This window comes from Haemorhous mexicanus, chromosome 19, assembly GCF_027477595.1.
Source record: "Haemorhous mexicanus isolate bHaeMex1 chromosome 19, bHaeMex1.pri, whole genome shotgun sequence".
Lineage (NCBI taxonomy): Eukaryota > Metazoa > Chordata > Aves > Passeriformes > Fringillidae > Haemorhous > Haemorhous mexicanus.
The window spans coordinates 8,889,045-8,910,918 of NC_082359.1; the positions used below are offsets into that span (position 1 = coordinate 8,889,045).

The 21,874-nt window shown below is 43.3% G+C and overlaps 1 protein-coding gene across 2 annotated transcripts in view; it reads left to right on the forward strand.

Moving 5' to 3' along the window:
- The window catches only part of TTC28 (tetratricopeptide repeat domain 28), a 107,617-nt gene that overhangs the window by 14,393 nt on the left and 71,350 nt on the right, over positions 1–21,874 (forward strand). Inside the window, exon 1 of one of the 2 annotated variants that reach the window (XM_059863729.1) lies at positions 15,168–15,319. The exons of the other annotated variant lie outside the window; for it this stretch is intronic. Coding sequence (XP_059719712.1) covers positions 15,293–15,319 — 27 coding nt within the window. The 5' untranslated portion in view covers positions 15,168–15,292. Of the gene's footprint in view, positions 1–15,167; positions 15,320–21,874 lie in introns of those variants that run through there. 2 annotated transcript variants of the gene reach the window in all.

Below are 21,874 nucleotides of genomic sequence, written 5' to 3' on the forward strand. Positions count from 1 at the left end.
AAACTATTCCTTTAGTTTTTCTTGTGTTAGAACTAATACAGTGCTCACTTCCCCTAATGGAAAACTTATTTTTTATTTAGACAAGTGTTAAATTCATGGTTTTATGATTCATTTTTAATGAACTTCTTCAAAGATGTATACCAAGCCCTAGATATTCTGGATGCTAACAAAGGGAGAATGTACTTGGATGAAACATTTGTTAATAGAGGCTTGTCTCATATGGGAAGTGGAAAGAAACTTTCTTGAAATACTGCATTAATGGGTACTTCAGGCATAATTTTCCAACTTTTTTCAGGGTGAAAAAGGAGGTTTAATTTTTGCCAAGTATTTTACTCCTTGTGGCTATCTGCTTGCAGGCTCCTGTCCTTCACAAATAAAACACAAAAAGCAGTGCAAGACATAGCAGTAAGGGGAATGTGAATTATACAAAATAAATAATTAAACAATTTAATGATAATTTAATAATTACTGATTTATGTAATTAAAGGTGATTTTATAAACCACATCCTCACAAGCTCTGAGATCCATGTGTCACAGAATCACACACAGAGCCTTCTTCTGCCTCTTTGAGAGCTCTGTTCCCCTCTGATAGGTGTTGGCTCTTCCATGAGAATTGCTGTGCTGAGACTGAAGGGCCACATGGTGGAGTTTAGGCCCTGGTGGGTAGGAGATGTTTAAGGAAAGAGGAATTGTGGGGTTGGTTTTCCTGGCAAAGATGTCAGGCAGCTGTCATATTTTGAGGCTCTCTGTCCTCGAGGTTACATTTGAGCTGTTGTATCTTCATTATCACTCATGGGCTTCTCAAGAACTGAATTTCTGAGCCCATTTGTTCTGTGAAGCCATAACATCTAGTGGAATTCAGTTTCATAATTTTTCTGAATGTGTGAAAAAGCTGGTGAAAGGTGGTTTTAACCCTGGTAACATTCAGTTCTGTGTTTGCTGGACAGCTCCCCCCTGAGTTGGGCAGACCATGGTTGGGTCCTGCCTCACTCTGTTGGACTTCGCAATAACTCAGGATAGAAATTCTAGACATATTTTCTTATTTTAATTTTGTTTTTTCTTGCACTGTAATTCATTCTTAATTGGTCCAAAATACAAAACAATGGTTCTCCTTTGCTTTTCCTTTAGCAGATGAGTAGGAACTGGCAAACAATCTCATATCAGATGTTGTTGTGTAACCTTTATCCCCCCTCAGTTATCACACAGGAATAGCTGTAAATTCTAGATCATGCTTTGGTTTGCATTGCTTAGACATCTTGTTTTGGCCCTGATAGCTCTCCTGCAGTGAGCCAGTGTTACTGGAGGTTTGTGATCACTAATAGTGATTAATTTTAATGACAGTTGCCCTGAATCCTCTTCCATGCCTTTAGAGATACATGTCAAGCTTCAAGGCCTCTTATTCATATAAATGTTCTCTGGGAACACAGAGTAGTAGTCTCACTCCAGAGAATTCAGATGTGCGATGTGCTCATGTTTATTTTATGGTGATACATCTCATTCAGTTGCCATTGTTACCAGGCTGTGCAAGGAAATTACTTTTTATCATGAGTAGGGTGGATAGGAAATGCATGCAACTGTATTTCAGGGAGTAAATTTTTCATGGTTATAGCCCATGGGTACTAAATAAAAAATGTCAGCTTCTTGGATTTGGTTGCACTCTGAAAGTGTGCTAAGAAATAATGGCTTTTGTGACTGTTTGGGAAAGGACAGCTACAGCACTGAGCCCTCCTTGGCTTAAAGCAGAAAATATGTGCACTTAACTCAGATGAAAATGTTTGGTATTGCAAGGTACAGCCACTGAGGCTTTGGAAAGCTTAAGAGAATAGGGAATGCAGCAAAAAAGGAGCGTGGATAAGAGGAGTGTGTATAGTAAATGTAGCTTTTAAAAGAGTCTAAATTAGTGTTCCAGTGAATAAAAAAGAAATCAGTTGCCTGTATGATTTTGTGCCCTCCCACATTTGTTCTGCTTGATCTTACACTCTGCACTGAGTGAGGATACTGATCCTGGAGTCTGCAGAGGGAGCAGCATCGAGCTCTCAGTTAATGATCCAAACCAGCAACTCACTCCTGGCTCAGACACATCCATTGTCTCTCGTGCTCTCACACAATTTCTCCTCCCAAATACTAATGCTTTTGTTCTTTTTTCTTCTGTGTCCCCATACAAAATTGTTTGTATTTAAAATTGGTTTTATATTTTATTTTTTATTGAATTTTGATTGTACTAAACAAAAAAAAATCACAAAAATGTAATTTTTATTGTTTGTTAGTTTAGAGCGCTCAGTACTGTTAAGTATAGTGATAAATCATATCTGGAACTATAAATATTTTTATGCATTTGTAAATACGGTACACATTGTGTTGGGTTTGGTTGGTGCTTCATAAAACCAGGAAAATTTAAAATTTGTATGAAAATAACCATCTGTATTTCACTAATTAAAAATTTACTGCAGCTTCTGTGAATTCACGTTTCATAAAATCACACTGTAGAACAGAAAGAAGCAACTTGAATGTAGCAGATCTACAACTCTCCATTCTGTTAATCTCAGTTGAAGACAGTTTTGCCAGGAAGGTACATGCAGTGAGCACGCTGGTCTTTCAAATGCTGAGACCTCTGAAGGGCTTTTGTGTACATTTAACTGAATTTTTTGCTTTCTACCATGATAAAGAAGGCAGTGTTTACATTTTACTTTAGGTATCTCTGCGAATCTCTATAGTGCTACAATCCCCAAAAATTCTCTCAGTACAACATAAAGAAACCTTCTTACCTAGTTGTTTTTCTTTCTTGGGGGTTGCTCCAGTCCCTTGGCCTCTGAAGTGAGCAGTAGCATTGTTCAAATATTCACACTTTCAGTATTGTGTAGCCTTCAGGTTCAGCCTGAGGTTGTATTTGAGGAACTGGCTCTGAAGGTCAGGTACTCACAGTTGTGTGGGAACTTCATCTGCTGATTTTTAGTGAGGTGGCAAGAATAAAGGTGGAGAAACACATACTGTTTGTGATCTAGAGGTACAAAAATTTTATTGCTGGAAATAGACAGGAAACAGGCACAATAAATTTTTTTTACTCTTGAAGTATTTCCCAACTTCTAAATAACTAAAAAGCCTTGAACAATGTCTGGCAAGTTTTTATTTTACCTGAAAACAAATGGAGGATATGAATATTTGTCTCATAATCTAGAGAAGGCTAAACTTGCAGTGAAAAATTTAAGCAGTTATCCAAAACAACTGGTTTTTATAACCCAAAGGACCCTGAAACACTTGCACCAACAAAAGTTGTTTTGTTTCTTATTCCCCGCTCACAAAAATTAACCATCTGCTCATTAGAAGTGTTACAAATGGAAGAGCTGAAATGGGGCTGGTATGGCTTGCAGCTTTTTGGCAGCTGCTGAGAGACATAGTAGGGTTTAGTAGTACTTTTCCTAGAATCACAGAAGGGTTTGGGTTGAAAGGGAACTTAAAGCCAGCTTGTTCCAGCCCCCTGCCACAGGCAGGGACACCTTCCACTGTCCCAGGTTGCTCCAAGCCCCATCCAACCTGGCTTTGGACACTTCCAGGGATGGAGCAGCCACAGCTTCTCTGTGCCAGGGCCTCAGCACCCTCAGAGCCAAGAATCTAAAGTGGCATGGAGGTGCTGATAGGAGAAATACCAGGATGTGTGAGCACAATTCACATCCCAGCCTGTGCCACACACACAGTGAGGTCACTGAAGAAGCCTCTGCCACATGTCACAGGCATGTTCTAGAGTGCACACCCTTGGAAGACTATTGTGAAATTTCTGTTGTTCCTACCAATGCAAGACTCAATCCTTTGGGAGCTTCAAGTCCATATTCTGTGCTTATTGTAACACAGAATTCACATGAAATGGCTTGGGTGGGATGGGACCTTTGAAGACCATCAAGTCTGAATGTCTTTAAATGTGCAGCTCTAGGAGATGTACAGTTTTTGGAACAAGCTATGGAACAACAAGATATGGAGCAGATTTTATAACTGAAAAATTTTAACGTTGGTGCCTGTCTGGGACATGTGCTGAGATCCTTCATGCAGTTTGCTGGTTGTAATGTTTGAGGAGCACATGGACACTGTGTTCAGGTGCCTAATATTTCATGGCTGAACCCTCATTGGGGGCATCTCAGAGCTACAGAAAGTGACAGCTTTCAAGATAATGCCTTTATAATAAAGGTAATAAACTTTAAACAGCTGTAAGTTTGCATGCAGTCTGCTTTCCAAATAGGTTTCAGTTATCTTTGCAGCCAAATCTCTTTTCAAGATGTTCTGAAAAGTAAAAATCAAGTAAATACATTTTCAGCTCTAGTTTTTTTTTTGATACTGCTATAACTGGGTGAACTGGGGAACTGGCTGATGCATTTCAAAGGATTAATTGAGATAATTTTTGAGTTAGTTTGATTGGACATGATTATAAGCTTAGCTGTGAAATAAGAAGATTCCTGTTTTTACATAACTGAATAGTAGTTGATGCTGAAAAACTCATGCTTAGAACACTGACACTTTTCTCAAAGATAAGTATGCTAAATAAGACTGACCTTGCTGTTGAAATGAGCAAGGGTAATTGCTAATGGAGAAGATGATGAATTAAGATTATCATCTATTGAGCTGGCACTGGCAGCACCCACAGCTGTCACAGTGGTGGCCAAGCTGCAGGAAGGGAGAGCACCTCTTCAGGAAAGTGGAGAAGGTGGGTGGACTTAGCTATTAGAGGATGGCCTTGATAGCCCACTCTGTTTTGCTGTAGCCATTCCAGGAGGGTCATTAATCATGTTGGGCTGTGTCTCAATCTAGGGTTGATGCACTGCATTCTAATGAAGCTCATTAGTGCTCCCTCTTTATGATCACAGGAAAACTTTTCTTTAAAGCTTCTATAAAGACTCTGTCAGGAGTAACTTGCCATGAAAACAGACAGAGAACTGAAATTCAGGAACATAAATTTCCTTGCATTGCTGTTACAAGTGAGGAAGGACCAGAAATATTCAGGACTCCCTGAGTCAAAACAAACCACCCTGTAACAGCTGGAGTAGGGAGTGCCAGATTGACTCTTCCTTCTTTCAGTGTTTTTTAAATCTGGTATTTCTAAGGTCTTTTACTTTATCTGCAGTTGGGATTCTCTCTATACCATGTATTTCCCTACCAAAAGTAAAAAGGAAAATACATTATCCCTGGAGTATCATATGTGGCAATTAATTAATCTGAGATTTTTTCAGGGGAAGAGGTAGTATAAACAAAACATATACATTTCAGTGTGAGAAACACTACATAGTTATGTGTATGTAGCATGTTTTAATCTTTATTAATACAAAAAAAATTACTTAAACCATGGTTGACACTGGGAAAAATACTAAAATAATAACTATTTTTTAATTATAGGGTGTTTACTGGGTGACCTTTCCAAGAGTGCTCTGAAGTGAGTGGCAGTAGCCACAATTACTGAGTGCAGTTACCTGATGCCAAACACAGCAATTGGGCTTGAGAACCTTCAGTCAGGGGGGCAGGCAATAGGAAAAAATTGCTTTTTCATTTGGGAGTGCAGTGACTTGAAATCATTCAAGTGCCCTCATTTTTCTGTTCTGGAACATTAGACTGATATCTGGAAATGCTCTGGTGGCAAGCAAAGGAGATGTCAGTGGAATCACATGTATCTAGAAATGCAAGTACTGTCTTGGGAGAAATGGATTTATGGGCTGCTGCTGCCTCGAGCCAATGTGCCTGGTAATTTGTGACAGACCTGGCTTCTGCTGTGTCCTGTTTCTGTGGATAACCTCTGAGTGACCCTTGCCTGATGAGTGAGTTGGCTGTTTTGCATGAGACCACTTTACTTGAGAAGAAAACTGAAATTTGTCATTTTGAATAATCAATCTGTTGCGATTTTTCTCCCCCCTTTGACAATTAAGCCCTATTTAAGAGGAATCAGGCTTGGAGATGTTGTTTTTCACCTCTGTTAGTGAAATTATTGCAGGGAAATCTTGCAGCCTTATCTCTCATTGTGACTTCATGACCAAGTTGCAGTATCTGTATGTCTATTTCCTTCTGGCTGATTAGTTTGGGATTGATAACAGGAGTTGGAGCAGAGAGCCAGTTTTGGTAAATTCCAGGGTCTAATGTGCAGCAGTTCTTGGCTCCAGGTCTCTCCACCAATAAGTGCGTAAGTCATGGATCTTTGGTCTTGGCATTTGTCTGCCTTTCTTTAAATGGTTTTGAAAGATTTTGAACACGAACATTTTTCAGGTAATAGAATTATTTTTCTTCTGATTTGCCCTACAATGTAGAACCTATTTTCTTAAGTGTGCCAGAGAGCTTCTGTGCTGCTGAGGCAGTGTGAAGTAATGAGTATGAGACAAGATGAGCCATTAATCCCATCTCCAGAGAACAATCAATCTGTACAGTGCCACCTACTATTACCCATAGCAAAGAAAAACAAATTTCTTTGAGAAATACAGATTTCCCAGTTTTCAGGTTGTTAAAGAGTTAAAAACCCACTGTGAATAAAAGGAAAAAGGGTTGTTCTGCTGAGAAGTAACTGAGTAGTTACAGCCTTGTGCAAAGAAAATATCTTTACAGGCAGGGGAGAATAGAAGCAATTTAGGAATGATTTGAAAACTGGTTTTGAGTCATGGATGTGAGTGGGAGAGAGTGCAGCACAACAGATGAAACACTGAACAAGATTTTGCAAGGGGAAAACTTTTGGGGCTGGAAGTTAGCCCTGTTCCCCACAGGGCTGCTGGGGCTCTGTTTTGGTGGTCTGTAGAGCAGAGACTGCTCCTTGGCAGGCTGAGGAGTGCATGATGTCATGGGATGCAGAACACATGCACGGAGAGCCAGGAACTGCTGTTCGCGCCGCGGCGCTGCCAGATGTGCGCTCTGAAAAATGGAAAAAAGAGCTTTGTAAAGATGCTGAGAAATGTCCTGTACTAAGTACAAATACACTCCATGGGGTTTCTCAGTCCTGGAGCCCAAGTTCTGCTCTTGGGAGCAGCCTGTGTAGGACGCCTTTCCCAGTGTTTTTCTGAGATGAGCTCGGAGAAATTCCTGTTTTATCCAGAAAACATCCCGAGGGCTTCTTGCAGCAGAGGAGAATCAAAGGAATCTATTGACTCCAATTTTCACTTGCACTTCCTGTTAAGGATGGTTCCACATTCCAGCAGAGGCTCTGGTGCCAGACATTGCTCTCTTTACTGATGCACAGCTCTCTCTGCAGATTAACTGCCCTCCAGGAATTATTTGAATCTCTTACCCAACAGTGCTTCACATGCAATAAAGCCAAAGGTGGGTTTAAGCTTTTCTGTATTTCATGGTGAAAATATGGGATTTTTTCCTAGATTTTTTTCCCCCTGGATTTTGAGGTCAACTAAAAATCTTTTTATTCAGTACAGAATGTGTTATCTGGTCATTGGTGTACAGAGAGTTAAATATAGCTTTGCTTCTCCCTCCTTTTGCACAGGCTCTAATTAAAGGGAGGAGGGGAGATGCTGGAAGGCAGCAACAGGAGAACGCCTACAGAAAGTCAGGAATTCTTTATCCAAATGGAACATTTCAAGCTTGAGAGATTTTTTTATGTTTTATGTATTTTTTTTTAATGTTTACTGATGATTTTTCCTACTAAAAGGATCATTGCTAGCTAACAGTATTATAATCTTGCTGGTCTGTGTACAGGTCTACAAAGAAGTCTCTGTAGTGGTCACACAGGTAAATTGCCACTCTGGAATCTTTGGAACTGTGCCATTCTGAGGGATCTGCTTAAGGGTGCTCTGATGGTTCCTCTCAGAGGAATGTGAGATCTCTGAGTTGCCAGAAGGTTCATATTGTACACTTGTTGAGTAGAAATTGTTGTGCTGAGCTCAGAGATTGTACCACAGCAGGGATCTGGTTCCTCCTGTCTGGGATGCCCAGGCATTTCTGCCATGCTGGCAGTGAGACCCTGTCCTCAGCAAGCCATGGAAAAATCAGGAGGCAAATTGTGTTCTGTGCTGTTTTAATAGGGCAGGGCACAGCCCTGTCAGTGTCCCTGTGCTTGGATAGCTGTGGTAACTGCTCCCAGACTTCAAGGCATAAACTTCTAACAAGTGGCATCAGAAAGGAGTTTTCTTCCTCATAAACAAGATGCACCATTTGCTGTCTTCTTCATGTTGTAGAAGATGGATCTACAAGAGGTATGTTCCCAGGTTTTGTCTGTTCTCTTAAAATGATCAGGACACCCAGCAAAATAAATCGCTTATTTAATAGGCCAGGCTGTTAGATTTAGGGAACAGCTTGTCAGTTTTGACAAGGGGTTCCTGTCGCACCTCAGGTGAGGCTAGCAACAAGAACTCTTTATTTTAATTTAATTTAATTTAATTTTATTTTATTTTATTTTATTTTATTTTATTTTTAATTTTATTATTTTACTTTATCTGGAATTACTTGGGATAAACCATTGTAAAACTGTTTCAGTTTTAGAACATTAAAGTCATGGTAATTAGGCATGAGCCTTTATACAGCTTAATTAGAAGAAGAGTAACAGCACACTTCTCTAAAGTGTAAGTATGAGCTTATTGGCAGCATTTTACCTAAACTCTGATGTTTATAGAGTGCTGGTTGGGTAGCAATGTGAAAAGCTGACAATCACTGCATTTCTGACAGCCTGCTATGATGTTGTGTTGAACAGTGAAAGTCTGTGCCCAGGCAGAGAGAATATCAAACCAATTTGTGTCTCTTTTGTCTGTCCTTGCTTGTACATGCAGCATATAAAGGAGGCATTGTGTGTAGCAGTGGAATTCAAGATCTGTTGAGCCTTTTCCATTTCTCCTAGACCTTAATAAATTGAAAAGTTTTTGGATAATGCTTCCCCTCTCTTATTTTTGCTTATTTCATTCAGGTAATTCCTTCCCACACTTGTTTTTTTTTTTATATTTCTGACCCACATGCAGAACCTGCTGTCAAAGCTACTGTGTATCAGGTTAAGAATACTTACCACAATCTTTTTTCTGGCTATAATTACTTAATTACATTTCAGTTCTAATTGTGTTTTCTGTGCTGCATGGTGGGGCCTGGGCTTTGGGGTCTGTGGGTGACACCAGAGTCCTTGTTCCAAGGGGTCCAGACACATCAGCAGAGACATTCTGGGGAAGCAGGTTATGTAATTTTCTCCTGTTTGCCCTGTGCCTGTGCAAAAAGCCTCTATTTCTAAGGTATCTGCTGATAATCTTTCTTTTTAAAATAGAAAAATCTGTGCTGAAGAAAAAGAAGGGTGAAGTGAGTACAGGTTTCAAGACTGGGTTTGTGCTTTTGGGTCTGCCGTGGGGTCACCTTTTGTAATAAAACCTCAGTAAGAAAATATGCTAATTGCAAAAATAGATTATGGAGTAATCTAATATCTAGTAATTAACTTCTATTTACATAACCTTCAGAAAAGTATTTTAAACCAGTCTCTTATCATCAGTAAACACTTTTGTGTAGGTACAGATTGAATATTTTTTTATTTTTGGTTCTTGCAAATAGTTCCCCTCACCTTTCCTGTCAGGCATGAATGGAAACTGCTGCATGGTTGTCTCCTTCTGTTTCTCCATAGAGAAAAATTTTAGTACCTCTTTAAGCCTTGTGCTTTGTCAGTGCTGGATGTTTGAGCACATAAAGGTAAATTAAACAGATGTGTTCTGCATTTTTAGGCTGGAGCCACCAGCTGTCCTGGCTATTCTTAAATGCTCTCAGAACTTTATGCAGGAAAATGCCATTGAAGTCAGGTTCTGACTGAGCCTTGTGTGCTGCCTTCACTGTTGTAGGACAAAGCTAATTGGGTCTGCCTTGGTCACTGACAGGGTCTCAAGTTCCTATTTTGGTGAGCTCTCCTAGTTTTACAGTTTGAAGTAGTGAAGCTAACTAAAACTGCATCAGAAACCTTCACTGTAGTGCTGAGTTGGAGATGCTTCTCCTCAGCAAACTGCACTGAGTGATTGTTTTAGGTCCCTCCCAACTGGAACTCTTCTGTTCTAAGGATCTTAGATGTGACTTCTCAGAGAGGCCAAATTGTCTCTGCTCCAATGATTTCAGTGATGCTGTAGGGTTTTACAACACCTTGTTTCCCACTTCTGAAATGGTTATCTCTGCCATGGCAATGACAAGGTATTCTTCAGATTAACTGTAGAAGGAGTTGCTCTTTGAACATCTGTCTTTCTGAAGAAGATTTATCTGGTTCTGGTTTTGAGGGTTTGTTGGCTGTCTGTAGACACTTTGTCATTGTAGAGGAGTTCAGTTTATTTCTTTCCTCTGTTCTCTTACTGTTGCAGCAGTGAAAAGGGCAGCTGTGAGATACAGCATGCTGTGCTTTGGGAAGATATGGTGCTGCATATGGATAAATTGTGTCACATCTCTTATTCATACAGTCCTGACTGAAAATGTGAACAGACACAAACAAAATTCCTGGTACACATTTTACAAGAAAGTTCAGCAGGTGAACTGCCTATCATTCTAAATCAGTAAGAGAAGAGTCCTTAGAGAGTTTTAAGGGCTGTTTCTGACAGGATCTTTTGTTGAGTGTCTCATGGCTCAGGAGAAGGATAGCTTGGGTAACATGCTTACATTTCCACTGTGTGGAAGAGAAATTTAGAATAGACAAAACAGATCCTTTACAATACAATAGGTTTATTGTGTAGCCCTTTCAGACAAAGCTAGAAAAGAATTTTTATTAAAACTTTGCATATGCTCCTAAGATTTCTTTAAATTGAGAAGGTATGTTCTGTATCCTGAAAACAGGACAAATTTGATGTGCAGAGTATGTCACCAAACTCTAACTCCCTCCCTGCTCACCTGTGAGCTTCAGAAGAGCTAATTGTTAAAGCAATAAGTTTGACTTTAATTTATTTTATCTTTCAGTTTCTTCATGTCATTGTCAGGTGTATCTGAAGCCCACCTCTTTAGAAGTGTCTAAGTGGGGATGTGATTTTAAACTATAACTGAAAGGCTTCACATTTAATTTGCTGCTGGGATTTGGGAGCTTGTTGGTTCCTCCAGTGTGTTGATGTGTCTGTTTCCTCAGTGCAAGAGTGTCCTTAAAGGTACCACAGCCATCATCTATCCTGCTTGATGTTATTTCATATTCAGACACAGAATTCCTTCACTTCAACACAAACCTTTCCTTTGAATCAGTTGCTTCTTCCAGCAAATGATCATCTCAGTCCTTTAGTCCAAGCAGCATCATACCAGGAGGGGCAAGATTGTTTTCAGTCTCAGTACTGTCTGAATGTAAAATAATCCAGCTTGCAACTGGGGTTTTTGGAAAGAATTCATAGGTATGTGTTTAAGGTGTAATCTGAGGGGCAAGCAGAAGGGATGATCTTGGGGAATAAAAGCAGTGTTTTGGTTCAGGAACTGATAGCATTGTAAGTATACCTTAAAAACTATTTAAGTTTGTATAGCCTTCTCCACTACATTAATCTAAGTGTCCCATTTGGGGCTAGTAAGAGCTTATTTGAGGCTGTTATGCCCACAGAGACACTGAAGGTGTGAGTGCTGGCAGATCTTATGAATGGCTGGAGTCACTGGGTAAGGTGGGGCAAGGGAGGAAGAGCAGCTCTCCTGGTGAGAAGTTTCAGGTGTAACAGGTGATTTATTTGGCTTCTCCTTTCCTGAGACAGCAGATGGTGATGAAAGTTGGCCAGGGAAGACTGGGAGAAGACTCTTCTCCAGGAGAGGACAGATAGCAGAAAGGGTGCTTTTCTGTGAATCTTTGCCTTCCAAGTATTGCTTTGACCCACATCTTGCCTGAATTACACTTGTCTCCATAGCAGCAGTAATTGTACTTCCTATGGAAAAAAGGAGGGGCAAGTCATAATTAGAAGCAGGTCCCAAACAAGGTTTTCTTCTCAGGATCATGTAAGGGTAGAACTGAAGCCTCCTAAGTCAATAACAGTCCCAACAGTTCTGAAGGCAAACACCTTCCTTGGAGAGATGCAGTTAAAATTCAGGATGTTTCCTATCCAGTGAAGTACAGAAATACATTTTGCCATAGGACTATCACACAGGTATTTCACAGCACTCCATGTCACAACAGAGGTGCCAGCAGAGACTGTGAGTGTGCTGTGAAGGGAAGGCTGATGGAACAGGGCACTGTGGGCACTGTGTTCTCTCTCTCTGATTATCACCTCTCTTCCCCCTGTTATGCCCCCATTTTCCCTTCTCTTCTCCAAGGCATGGAGTAGGGCTTTGATTTGAAACACCAAAGGATGCCATGGATAATGATGGAGTGAGTGTTGACCTTTATTTCCTGAAGGGTGTGAAATAGATGGAGTTGTGTCACAAGACTTGGTCTGGTGATTAAGAGAGAATTCCTGCACTTCAAGGGAGTTCCCTCCTCCCAGAGCAGATTTTTCTGAACTCCTTTTTCCCTTTTGCAGGCCACACTTGCTCAGCAGCTGCTGTAGCTCAGTCACTCATGCAGAGTCTCATCTGTAAACCCTTGTGAGGTGCTGTGTTTGCCTTCAGCACTCTGGCTGGAGGGGGGAAAAGTGACAGACACAGAAACACTGTAATGAATTGAAAGCTGCTTTAATAAATTCAGAAATGAAAGGACTTGATTTCATTATCCTTCATGAATTTGCCAAGGGACTCAGCTGTTAGGAGCTTGATCTGCAGTGCTCTGGCTGTGTGGATGTTACTGAAGTGTTGGCATCTCACACTGCCAGCCCAGGAGGACACAGGGAAGTGCAGGTTGTTACTCTGAGTCTTCGTGGACCTGCTGAGCACTGACCAATTTAGGTGCTACCTAAGTAGAGTGACACAATGAGCTGAATTCTCATTCTGCTTGGATAGCCTGACTAGCAAACTGCTCAACCAGCCATCTCCAACAGGACCTTTTCTTACTTGCAGTGTGTGATTGCTTCTGGGTGGTGCTCACTTGGGTTGAGCAGAGGGAATTTCAAGGTGTAACAAAGATATCAACTTTGAATTTATTGAAAAGAAAGGATTATGCAAGAAATGTGATAATACATCAGAGAGTTCTAGGTTCTTGCCAAAGATTAATTTGAAGAAGACACTTTTAAAGTTTATTTATCCATTGAGTTGTAAGATTGAGAGCTATCAGATATGTCTAATAATGCACAGCTTGCTTCTGATATTCACTGAGCGTAGGAAAGGAGGACCATATACTGGACTGTCAGATCTACAATGCAAATTTTAAAACCACCAGTAAATCAAGGAAAGCAAAGTAATAAAAAGTATTGGTATAGGCTGTCATTTTGCTGGATGATTTTGTGCTAACTGGCCAAAATTACGACCCTTATTCACTCTAAAGTAGTAAAAGGAATAAAATATGTTTGTTTATGTGTTTCCTTGTCACTAGACCTGAGATGATTGGAAATGGTGTCACCTTTATCTTGTCTCAAGTTCCCTTAGGAAGCTTAGCTCACAGTCCAATGCTTCAGTCAGGGGTCACATCCAGGGAGGGGTGGGCTTTGGTGGTCGCAGCTTCTTTACACAGTGGTGCCATAATGGGCAAAAAGTCCTTCATAACAATATTTAAGCCATTAACTCTAACATTACAGTCTCTCACAACAGCTCCTGCATTTGCTTCCACTTAATTATCCTTACTTGGGAAGAATTTCAAAAACCTCCTGTTGATTATGTCAAAACACCACATTTTGTAATCTGTTGGTGAATTTGATGAAGCTTCCTTCTGACAGCCACGTGGAGAATGGCATTGTCTGATGCTGAGCATTTATTTTCTTTACTCAGGCACCAACTGCTGTGTACAGAACTCTTCAGAATTGTCAATACCAGTTTTTCAATTTATGGAAATCTGAGTCTCAGAGCCCACTGCTCTGCTGTTGCTGGTATAATAGAAGGGCTGAGCTCTGTGAGCCACTAGCTCTGGGGAGTAAAACCAGCAGGAGTGCCTGTTCCAAGCCACACCTGTTCTTTTCAGTCCCTGATGAATTTCAAAGCTTTATTTTTCACCTGCATCTCTGTGCTGCCACGTGCACTGTCAGTAATCCACGGGAAGGTGTGGGAACAGAAACACAGAGCTCGTGTCTGAGGGTAGTGGGACAAGATGGGACCTGCTGAAGGCAGCTTTGGGTCCGTGTCTGAGCTTTGTGTCGCTGTGACAGGGAGTGGCATCTGAGCATCAAGCCTAGAGCTGAAATACCCCTGTCATGCTCTGGCCTCCCTGAGACCCAAGGCATGCTGTCCTTTGGGACTGAGGAGCTGCAACAGAAAGAAGCAACTGTTGTATTTCCAAGGGACCTGGCAGTGAATATTTTTTGATCTGTGTTTCGATATTACATTTGCCATTAAGTTTATTGTTTACCTCCGAGATGCTCCATTGTTGGTCATTCCTCACAGCAATGAAAACTACACATCTGCACCCTTTCAATAATGTAAACCCAGAGTTAAACTGTGTTGTCTTCATGCCCTAAGGATTTGTAACTCTCCTGAGCCTATGTTCGTTTATTAGAACAGTCTCAGAACAGCCCCTGAGCTCAGGCTGGAGCTCTGTGATGTTAGAATAACCGGCTCCTTGGAGATGGTCACAGTGCCCAGCTCTGCCTCAGCCTGCAGCCCCAGCCCTGGCAGCGACAGCGCCACGGGAAGAGAACATGAACACACACGGCAGAGCTGGGACTGCACAGCCCCTCCAGCTGCGGCACCGCCGCTCCTCCGTGTGCCCGGGGCACATCTGTGCGCGGGACACAGCGCTGTCCCCGCGTGCCCCGGACACGGGGGCTGTCCCCGTGCCCTCATCTCTCCGTGCCCGGGCACAGAGGCTGTCCTCCTCCTCGGACACCCCGTGCCCGGACACACACGCTGTCCCCGTGTGCCGGTGCCCCGCGGGCTGTCCCCGTGTGCCGGTGCCCCGCGGGCTGTCCCCGTGTGCCGGGTGACACCGACAGGGGTCGCAAGAGTCGCTCCGGCGCGCAGCGCCCCCTGCCGGCCCGGTGCGTCTGTGCCCTCCGCGGGCTCGCGTGCGGCGGGGGCGGGGCCGGGCGCGCGGCGGGGGCGGGGCCGGGCGGGCGCCGCCCCTGAGCTGCCGCGCGCCGGGCGGGCCGGGCCGGGGCCGTGTCCTGGTTCGGGTCTCGCCGCCCGCGATGCTCCCGGGAGCGGCCGCGCCCCGCGGGCCCCGGGCGTGACCGGTGCGGGCGGAGCCGCCGGCTGGGCACAGCCCCCGCCCATGGCCCGCGCGGCCGGGCCGGCTGCTGTCCCGCGGGACGCGGCGCGGGCCTGGCGGCGGGGCCGGGCAGCATGACCGCGGGCTGCGGCCCCGCTGCGCCCGCCGCCCCAGCGCCACCTTGATGCTGCACGTCCCCGCTCTACAAATATGATGAAATGGCAGCCCCGGAAGAAGGTGAGTGCCGGGAGGGTCCGCTCCGCTCCCTTGGCGCTCCCCTGGCCCCGGCGGGGCCGCCGCGGGAGCTGCCGCCGCCGCTCGGTGCCGCGGGCGGGGTGCGGGCGGTGCTCCGGCCGCGCCCCGACACAGCCGCGGCTCCCGGTGCCCGCGGAGCGCCCCGCGCCGGGCGGTGCGCGGTGTCCGTGCGGGGCCGCGGCGCAGGACGCTGTTCCATGGCGCTTGGCAGTGCGTTTTATGGATATTCTTTGAAGGGAAAACCCAGCAAACCGAGTGGGCTGTGCCGCCCCTCTGCGGCAGTGACCCTTTGCTCCTGGCAGCTGTGGGCTATTAAACTTTTTATTTTCTTTTTTTTTTTTTTCATTTTAGTTTTTTGTTTGGTTTTTTGGTTTTGGGTTTGGTTTTTTATTTTTCGTTTGGGAAAGCCTGCTTGAACCAGCAGGGCTCCTTCTGTAGCATGTTGTGTGATACTGTGTCTTACATCAGGGAAGAAATAGGAATCATATGTGAAAGGCATGAGAGTGTCTCTGGCTGTGAGTGTGAGACACGAATAAACGGTGTTAGACTGTCCTGGTTGGAACGTGCCTTGTGCCACTGCAGCTCCGGCTGTTCACTCAGGCTTCCTACACGGGTACCTCATCTCTTTTCAGCTAGTCTGAAGCTGTTCCTTCAGGCCATTTTTCAAGCAAGTGATTGTACCTAGTGAGAAGAGTTCTTATTTCAAGTCATTGTCTTGTAAGAAGGATAAACAGATGACAGTCAAGCTTGGTGGGAGTGTTGGTGCATTTTTCAGATCCCTCTGTGCCTCCTTTCAAACTGATTTTAAGATGTCTACAAGCTGTAGGTTTTTAAATGTCTGTTTTTACTATTTTCAAGTGAATGTGCAGTCACTTCTGTGGTTACGGCTGTGGAAACCCCTCCAGGCCATGGTTACAGCTGTATTGACTGAACCACTGAAATATTATTTTTGGCTGTTGGCTGGACTCCTCGGCTCTGGAAGATTCTGTTCGGAGTGTCAGGATTCACTCGGCAGTATTGGCTCACCCACTTATGCTTAAATCACCATGTCAGATGGTTATATTTTTTTCCTCTGCATTATTGTCTGTGTCCAAATCGAGTTGATTTTGAGCAACCAAATTTGATTGTGTAGAGGGTACACGAGACAGCTGAACTCTCTGAACTGTCAGGCTTGTCTGAGCAAAAAAATAATTCCTGTTTCTGATGTGATATGATGCAAACTATGTTCGTGTTGGACAAGGTTGTGTGTTCAGCTGTAGTCCCAGGGAATCTCAGCAGAGGTTCTTCAGTCTGTGCTGCCAGCAGCCTCACGTGAGCACGGCTGGGATTTCTGCTGGCCCGGTGCCCTTGCAGCGCTGCCGTCATGTGCTGCTCGCAGCAGCCTCAGGAAAGGGGCTGTGCAGACCACGCAGGAGGTTCTGCTGCCCCAGGTCTGAGTGGCACAGAAAATGAGACAGGGCAGCACTGAGTGGCACCACAGCCCGTGGTAATGCTGGTCCTTTCCTCAAGTGGCTTCCGAGAAGTCATTTCCCTGCCTTGTCCCTATTAGAATACCCAAATAAGAGCTGAATGCAAGTGCTGCTTCACTGAATTGGGAGTCTCGCTTGATTTATTTATTTACACTTGTGTTCTTTTCTTTACCCATGTTTTTATTATTAAATGTTTAAGGTGTTTTGCTCACTGAGAGATATTTGCTTTCACAGCTGTGAAATGGTGCTGTATAGAATCTCATGCAGTTTATTAGTCCTGTGTGTAACCCTGGAGTATGCTCCTTTGTCTGGTGATTCACAGATACAGCTATTGCCTGGAATGTGTAACCAGTTCTCTTGCTTTCAGCAAATGAAAAACTGAATTTGCTTGTGACTGAAATACTCCCGTTGTAAACCATGTGTGTTTTTAAGTTTAAAAAATGACCGTTGTTTACTATTTTTTTCCCACAAGCATCAGAACTAATAAAGACTTTTCCTGTGGACCTTGGTGACTCACCTCTGGCTCCACTTCCTTCCAGGTTCCCCCTCTATCCTTGTCTTCTAGTCCAGAGCAAGGTCCATGCTGGCCAAGTGCCCTGGGACGCAGGCACTGGGCCCAGGAGCCAGGGGCTGCCAGCGCAGTGTGTGAGTCTGTTGCCTTGGGAAGTCAGGCTGGAATTCCAGCATGAGACATCCCCTGCCTTTGGGTGAGCACAACTGCCCTGACAGCATCTCAGGAGCCAGGAATTATACAGGGTCTGGCTGCAGTCATGACTGATTCGTTACATTGATCATATTCTTTGAAAGGCATAAAATCAGCCATGTCAGTGTGTTCAGCAGCTCAGTTTTTAGGAATTTCATAGAATTGTTATGTTTGGGCAAGATCACCAAATCCAGCTGTCAACCCTGCATCACCATGTTCACCACTAAAGCATGTACCCCTGTGCCACATCCACGTGGTTTTGAACATTTACAGGGATGACGGCTCCACTGCTACCCTGGCCAGCCTGTGACGGGGCTGGACAACTCTTTCCATGAAGAAGTTTTCAATAATATCCAACTAAACCTTCCGTGGTATAACTTGAGGCCATTTCCTCTTGTCCTGTCATTTGTTACTCAGGAGAATAACCCCCAGGTGGCTACAACCTCCTTTCAGGGAGTTGTAGGATGGGAGAAGATCCCCTCTGAGCTTCCCCAACTCCTGCAGCTGCTCCTCATCAGATTTGCTCCAGATCCCTCCCCAGCTCTGTTTCCTTCTCTGATGACCTCTTCATGATCTTCTCTGGCACTGAGGGCAGGCTGGCAGTTCTTGTAGTTCTGGAACTAAATCTTTCCCTTATCAAAACCTCTTTTTGAAGATTCCTTTGGCTCCAGGGTACAGTTTGCTGGCAGAGCCACGTGTGCTGCCCAGAGGATGCTGGCTCAAGTGGTTCCCTCCTCAGTGAAATGGTGATTTTTGCTGGATCCCATTGCCCTTGCCTTGGGTTGCTCTCACCTGTTGTTGGCCAGGGTTTGCTGCAGCCTCTGGGCTAAGGGGAGAAAAAAAGAATAGTGTGGATGGTGGTGTGGTCGTGTTTGCTGATCCAGAATAGTGAATCTGTGGATAACAACAAAGATGTCATTATTCTTGTGAGTGCATAATGGGGTACTGGAGTTCAGGGGAGAGCACTTCTTTCCGAGCTGTTCAGGCCAGCAAGTTGTATGAAGTGGTGCTTCATGTTTATGAAATGTACCTTGTTTATGTGTAGGAGCAGTGTGGGAAATTCTGCCTGCTTCAGTCTGATAACAGCAGCTGGTTTAGATACTAACAAAATTGCACATAGGAGTCAATTGCTAATCAATTCTGTACCTAAATGCTGGACAAAACCTGAACTGACTGTGGTGGGTGTGGATGTCATGAAGGATTCAGTAAATCATCAGTAGCAACACAAGGCTGAGCTGAGCTATCCCTTTGTTCCTGACTGCCACAAGTTAGGCATATTTACCAAGAACATTTCTGTAAGAAGATTCATTCATGTGTAATGCCTCTGTGTACAAACAGCTTCTTCAGTTTTCCTGGAGTACAGAAGAAAATATGCTCTTAGTAAATTCATGCAAATCTCGTTATCTCCCTGCCATAAGTTACTCTCTTGGAGATCTGTATTTGTTTTTTGAAATCTCAATGTGTATATTATGGTATGTCCAAGTCCTCTGTTTGCATTTTGAGTACGTGCTGGAGACTGGATTAGTGCATTTCATCTTGGTCACTGTGTAATAGTAGGATCCAAAAGCTCAGATTTATGGTTTTTTTTCCCTGTAATCTGTAACTTTGTGCCACCATTCCTGGCTCCATCTGTTCCTGCTGCTACTGAATCTGGGCACACACATCATGTTCTCCATGGGAGAGGAGCTGTTTTCTTGCTGTGCCATTTGGAGCTGAAGTGGGGTTGAATGGGAGTGTTTGGGTTCCTGGGACAACCTCTGTTATTCACTAGAAACAATGAAATACCTTTTTGTGACCTTGTTCTTGTCAGTAATGATGTCTGTGTGACTCTTACAAGCAAACACTGTGGGGAATCTACAGTGATTGCAATCTGTATTGTACTGCAGCTAAAATGTCACAGGCTGTAGAGTCCTTTTCCATGGGGAATGGAATGGGCTGGCTCCTGGGTGGGCTATTGGTGTAAAAGTCACTTTTTCATTCTGTGTTGTGGGGTGAAATGGATTATGCTGTGGAAAAGGACTGGGGATGCTTGCAAGGCTGATAATTCCTGCAAAGGAGCATGAGCTTAGCTGACCTGGGTGTCCTTCTCTGGACAGGTTGGCAGGTGATGGGCAGCACTGGGATTGGTTGCATGAGGATTTATTGATGTGGCAAATGCCATGATTTTTCTAAGCTTGAAAATCAAACTGATTTTCCAGAATTCCGTTCATATTAGGTGAAAACAAGCAAATTAATTTTTTAAATATTTTTTCCCCTTTTTCTTATTTTCCTTTCTCATCCTTGCTTCTTTCCCCACCTTCATAACTGGCACTTATCAGAGGTGTATTCACAAGCTTTCCTATTTTATATTTTTAAGAGACTTTTAAAATCTAAATCTACCCTCTTATATGCTTAAATAAACAGAAAAGGATAGTATTCCTGACCTGTTAGATATTGCAGATCTTTTCCATTTAAGGCAATACAGTCCTTGGCTCTGGAGTGATGTTATGCCTGAATTCATAGCGATCTGAGCTGGTAATCCCTTGTTCTGCTGTGATGGACCAGTGTCCTGCCTTCCTCTTAACAACGACTGAAATCAAAAAGCTTCTTTCAGAGAGAGCAGAGCATGAGGGCAGCTCCTCGAGGGGAAGGCTGACTGGGTGGGAACAGAGCTGATTTGAATATTTCCAGTAGAAAAGTCTGCAAAATGCTGATAGATCTTACCCCATTTCCCACAGATTTCTGTGATGAAATGTGCACTTTGTAACTATAGTGCATCATCTAAGATTTTTTATATCTGATGAGAATTTCTATATCTTTACTTCCTGTCTTATGGGCATGGTAAGATACCTGACACCTGCTTGGTGTTGCAAGCTCTTTTTCTCTGCTGTGTACTGCAAAGACCCAGCAACTTTTGAGGGCACAGTCCACCAAAATGTTACCATTTTATCTCTTGCTATCAAATTGCTGTTGCCTTTCTCATCTCTTGTGCTTCAGGGTCTCCTGCTGTATGGATGATTGACTTTCACCTGTCTCTGACCATTTAGAGTCTTTCAACACACTAAACACTGTTTGATGCTACTGTTTATCTGCTGGGTCAGGTGTGAGCTCTGATAAACTTGCTCTGAAAACTCTTGTTCTGCAGTGCCTGGAAGATGCTCTGCTTTGAGCAAGCTCAGCCCATCCCTGCAGAAGATCAGTGAGCACTGTGCTCCCCTTTCCACAGGCTTGGAGCAGGATGTTTTGCTGTACTGCTGGAAAGCTGAATTGGGATATTATGGGATAACAGAGATGTATGGGGGCAGCAGCAGTCCAGTGCACTCTGCTCCCACAGCTGGTCACAAGAGATGTGGGATTGTACATATTTGCTTATGAAAAATGGTGAATAACTGACATTACATGTTCCTGACAGACATTTTCCTTATGCACAAGGAGAACAGCTGACAGACATTTTCCTTATGCACAAAAGCAACAAATGCAAATATTAGTTTCTCGTAACCTCTGGTATTTTGTTTGCATTTATACAGTTTTTGCAAATACTGGAGCAGCTGTTGCCATACTTGTCCTTATTGCCCAAAAAGGAATGCATATCCAAATGCTGTCTTGGAGCCTTTGATTCCCTCAGCAGAACAGAACTGTATGTCCAATACGCAGTGCTATAACTGATCTTCCTTTGATGTAATCTGTGGATATGATTTATTCCTCTTCTGCATGCACTTCTAAAAATCCATATATTTTAGGCTTTTATGAAAACCTAATTATAGGGTCATTAAGTAGGGTTTGGTGATTCTTGTTAAGGTTATCAAAGATAGATGCATATTTTGGCAGAGCAGAAGTATGGGTTAATCAATGTGATGGCAGCATACAATTCACCAAGAAAAATATTCCTCCTCTATTTCCTAAATAGAGCCTTTGATGGGAATGTCCTTTGCAGTAAGTGCTGTACTGCAGAATTTCAGTGTAGAAGATAATTATTACTTGTAATTATGGAAATTTGTGCAAGGGAAATTGTTTGAATTTGTTCCTGTTAGGAAATGGAATTGCTCTACTCGCAATATTTGAATCCTTTTAGATGATTAATGCAATCTTCCTTAATTCCTGTGTATGTGCCTTGTAACCTTCTGATATACCTAAAATCATCCCTTCAGTCCTGCTCATCCATTTGAATTTCTACTAGAGCTTACTTTGGTTTAGAAGAAAAATCCATGGCATGCACAAAGCTTCTCTTAAACTGGGCCTGTTACTTCAAGAGCTGACAAAAGAGGTTAAAAATGAGCATGAAGTTAGATGTAGGTGGAGGTGAAAGAAGGGGATGTGAGAGCTGGTTAAGGTCAGAACTTATCCCTTATAACAAGGGTGCATTATATGTCCATTGTACCTACATTG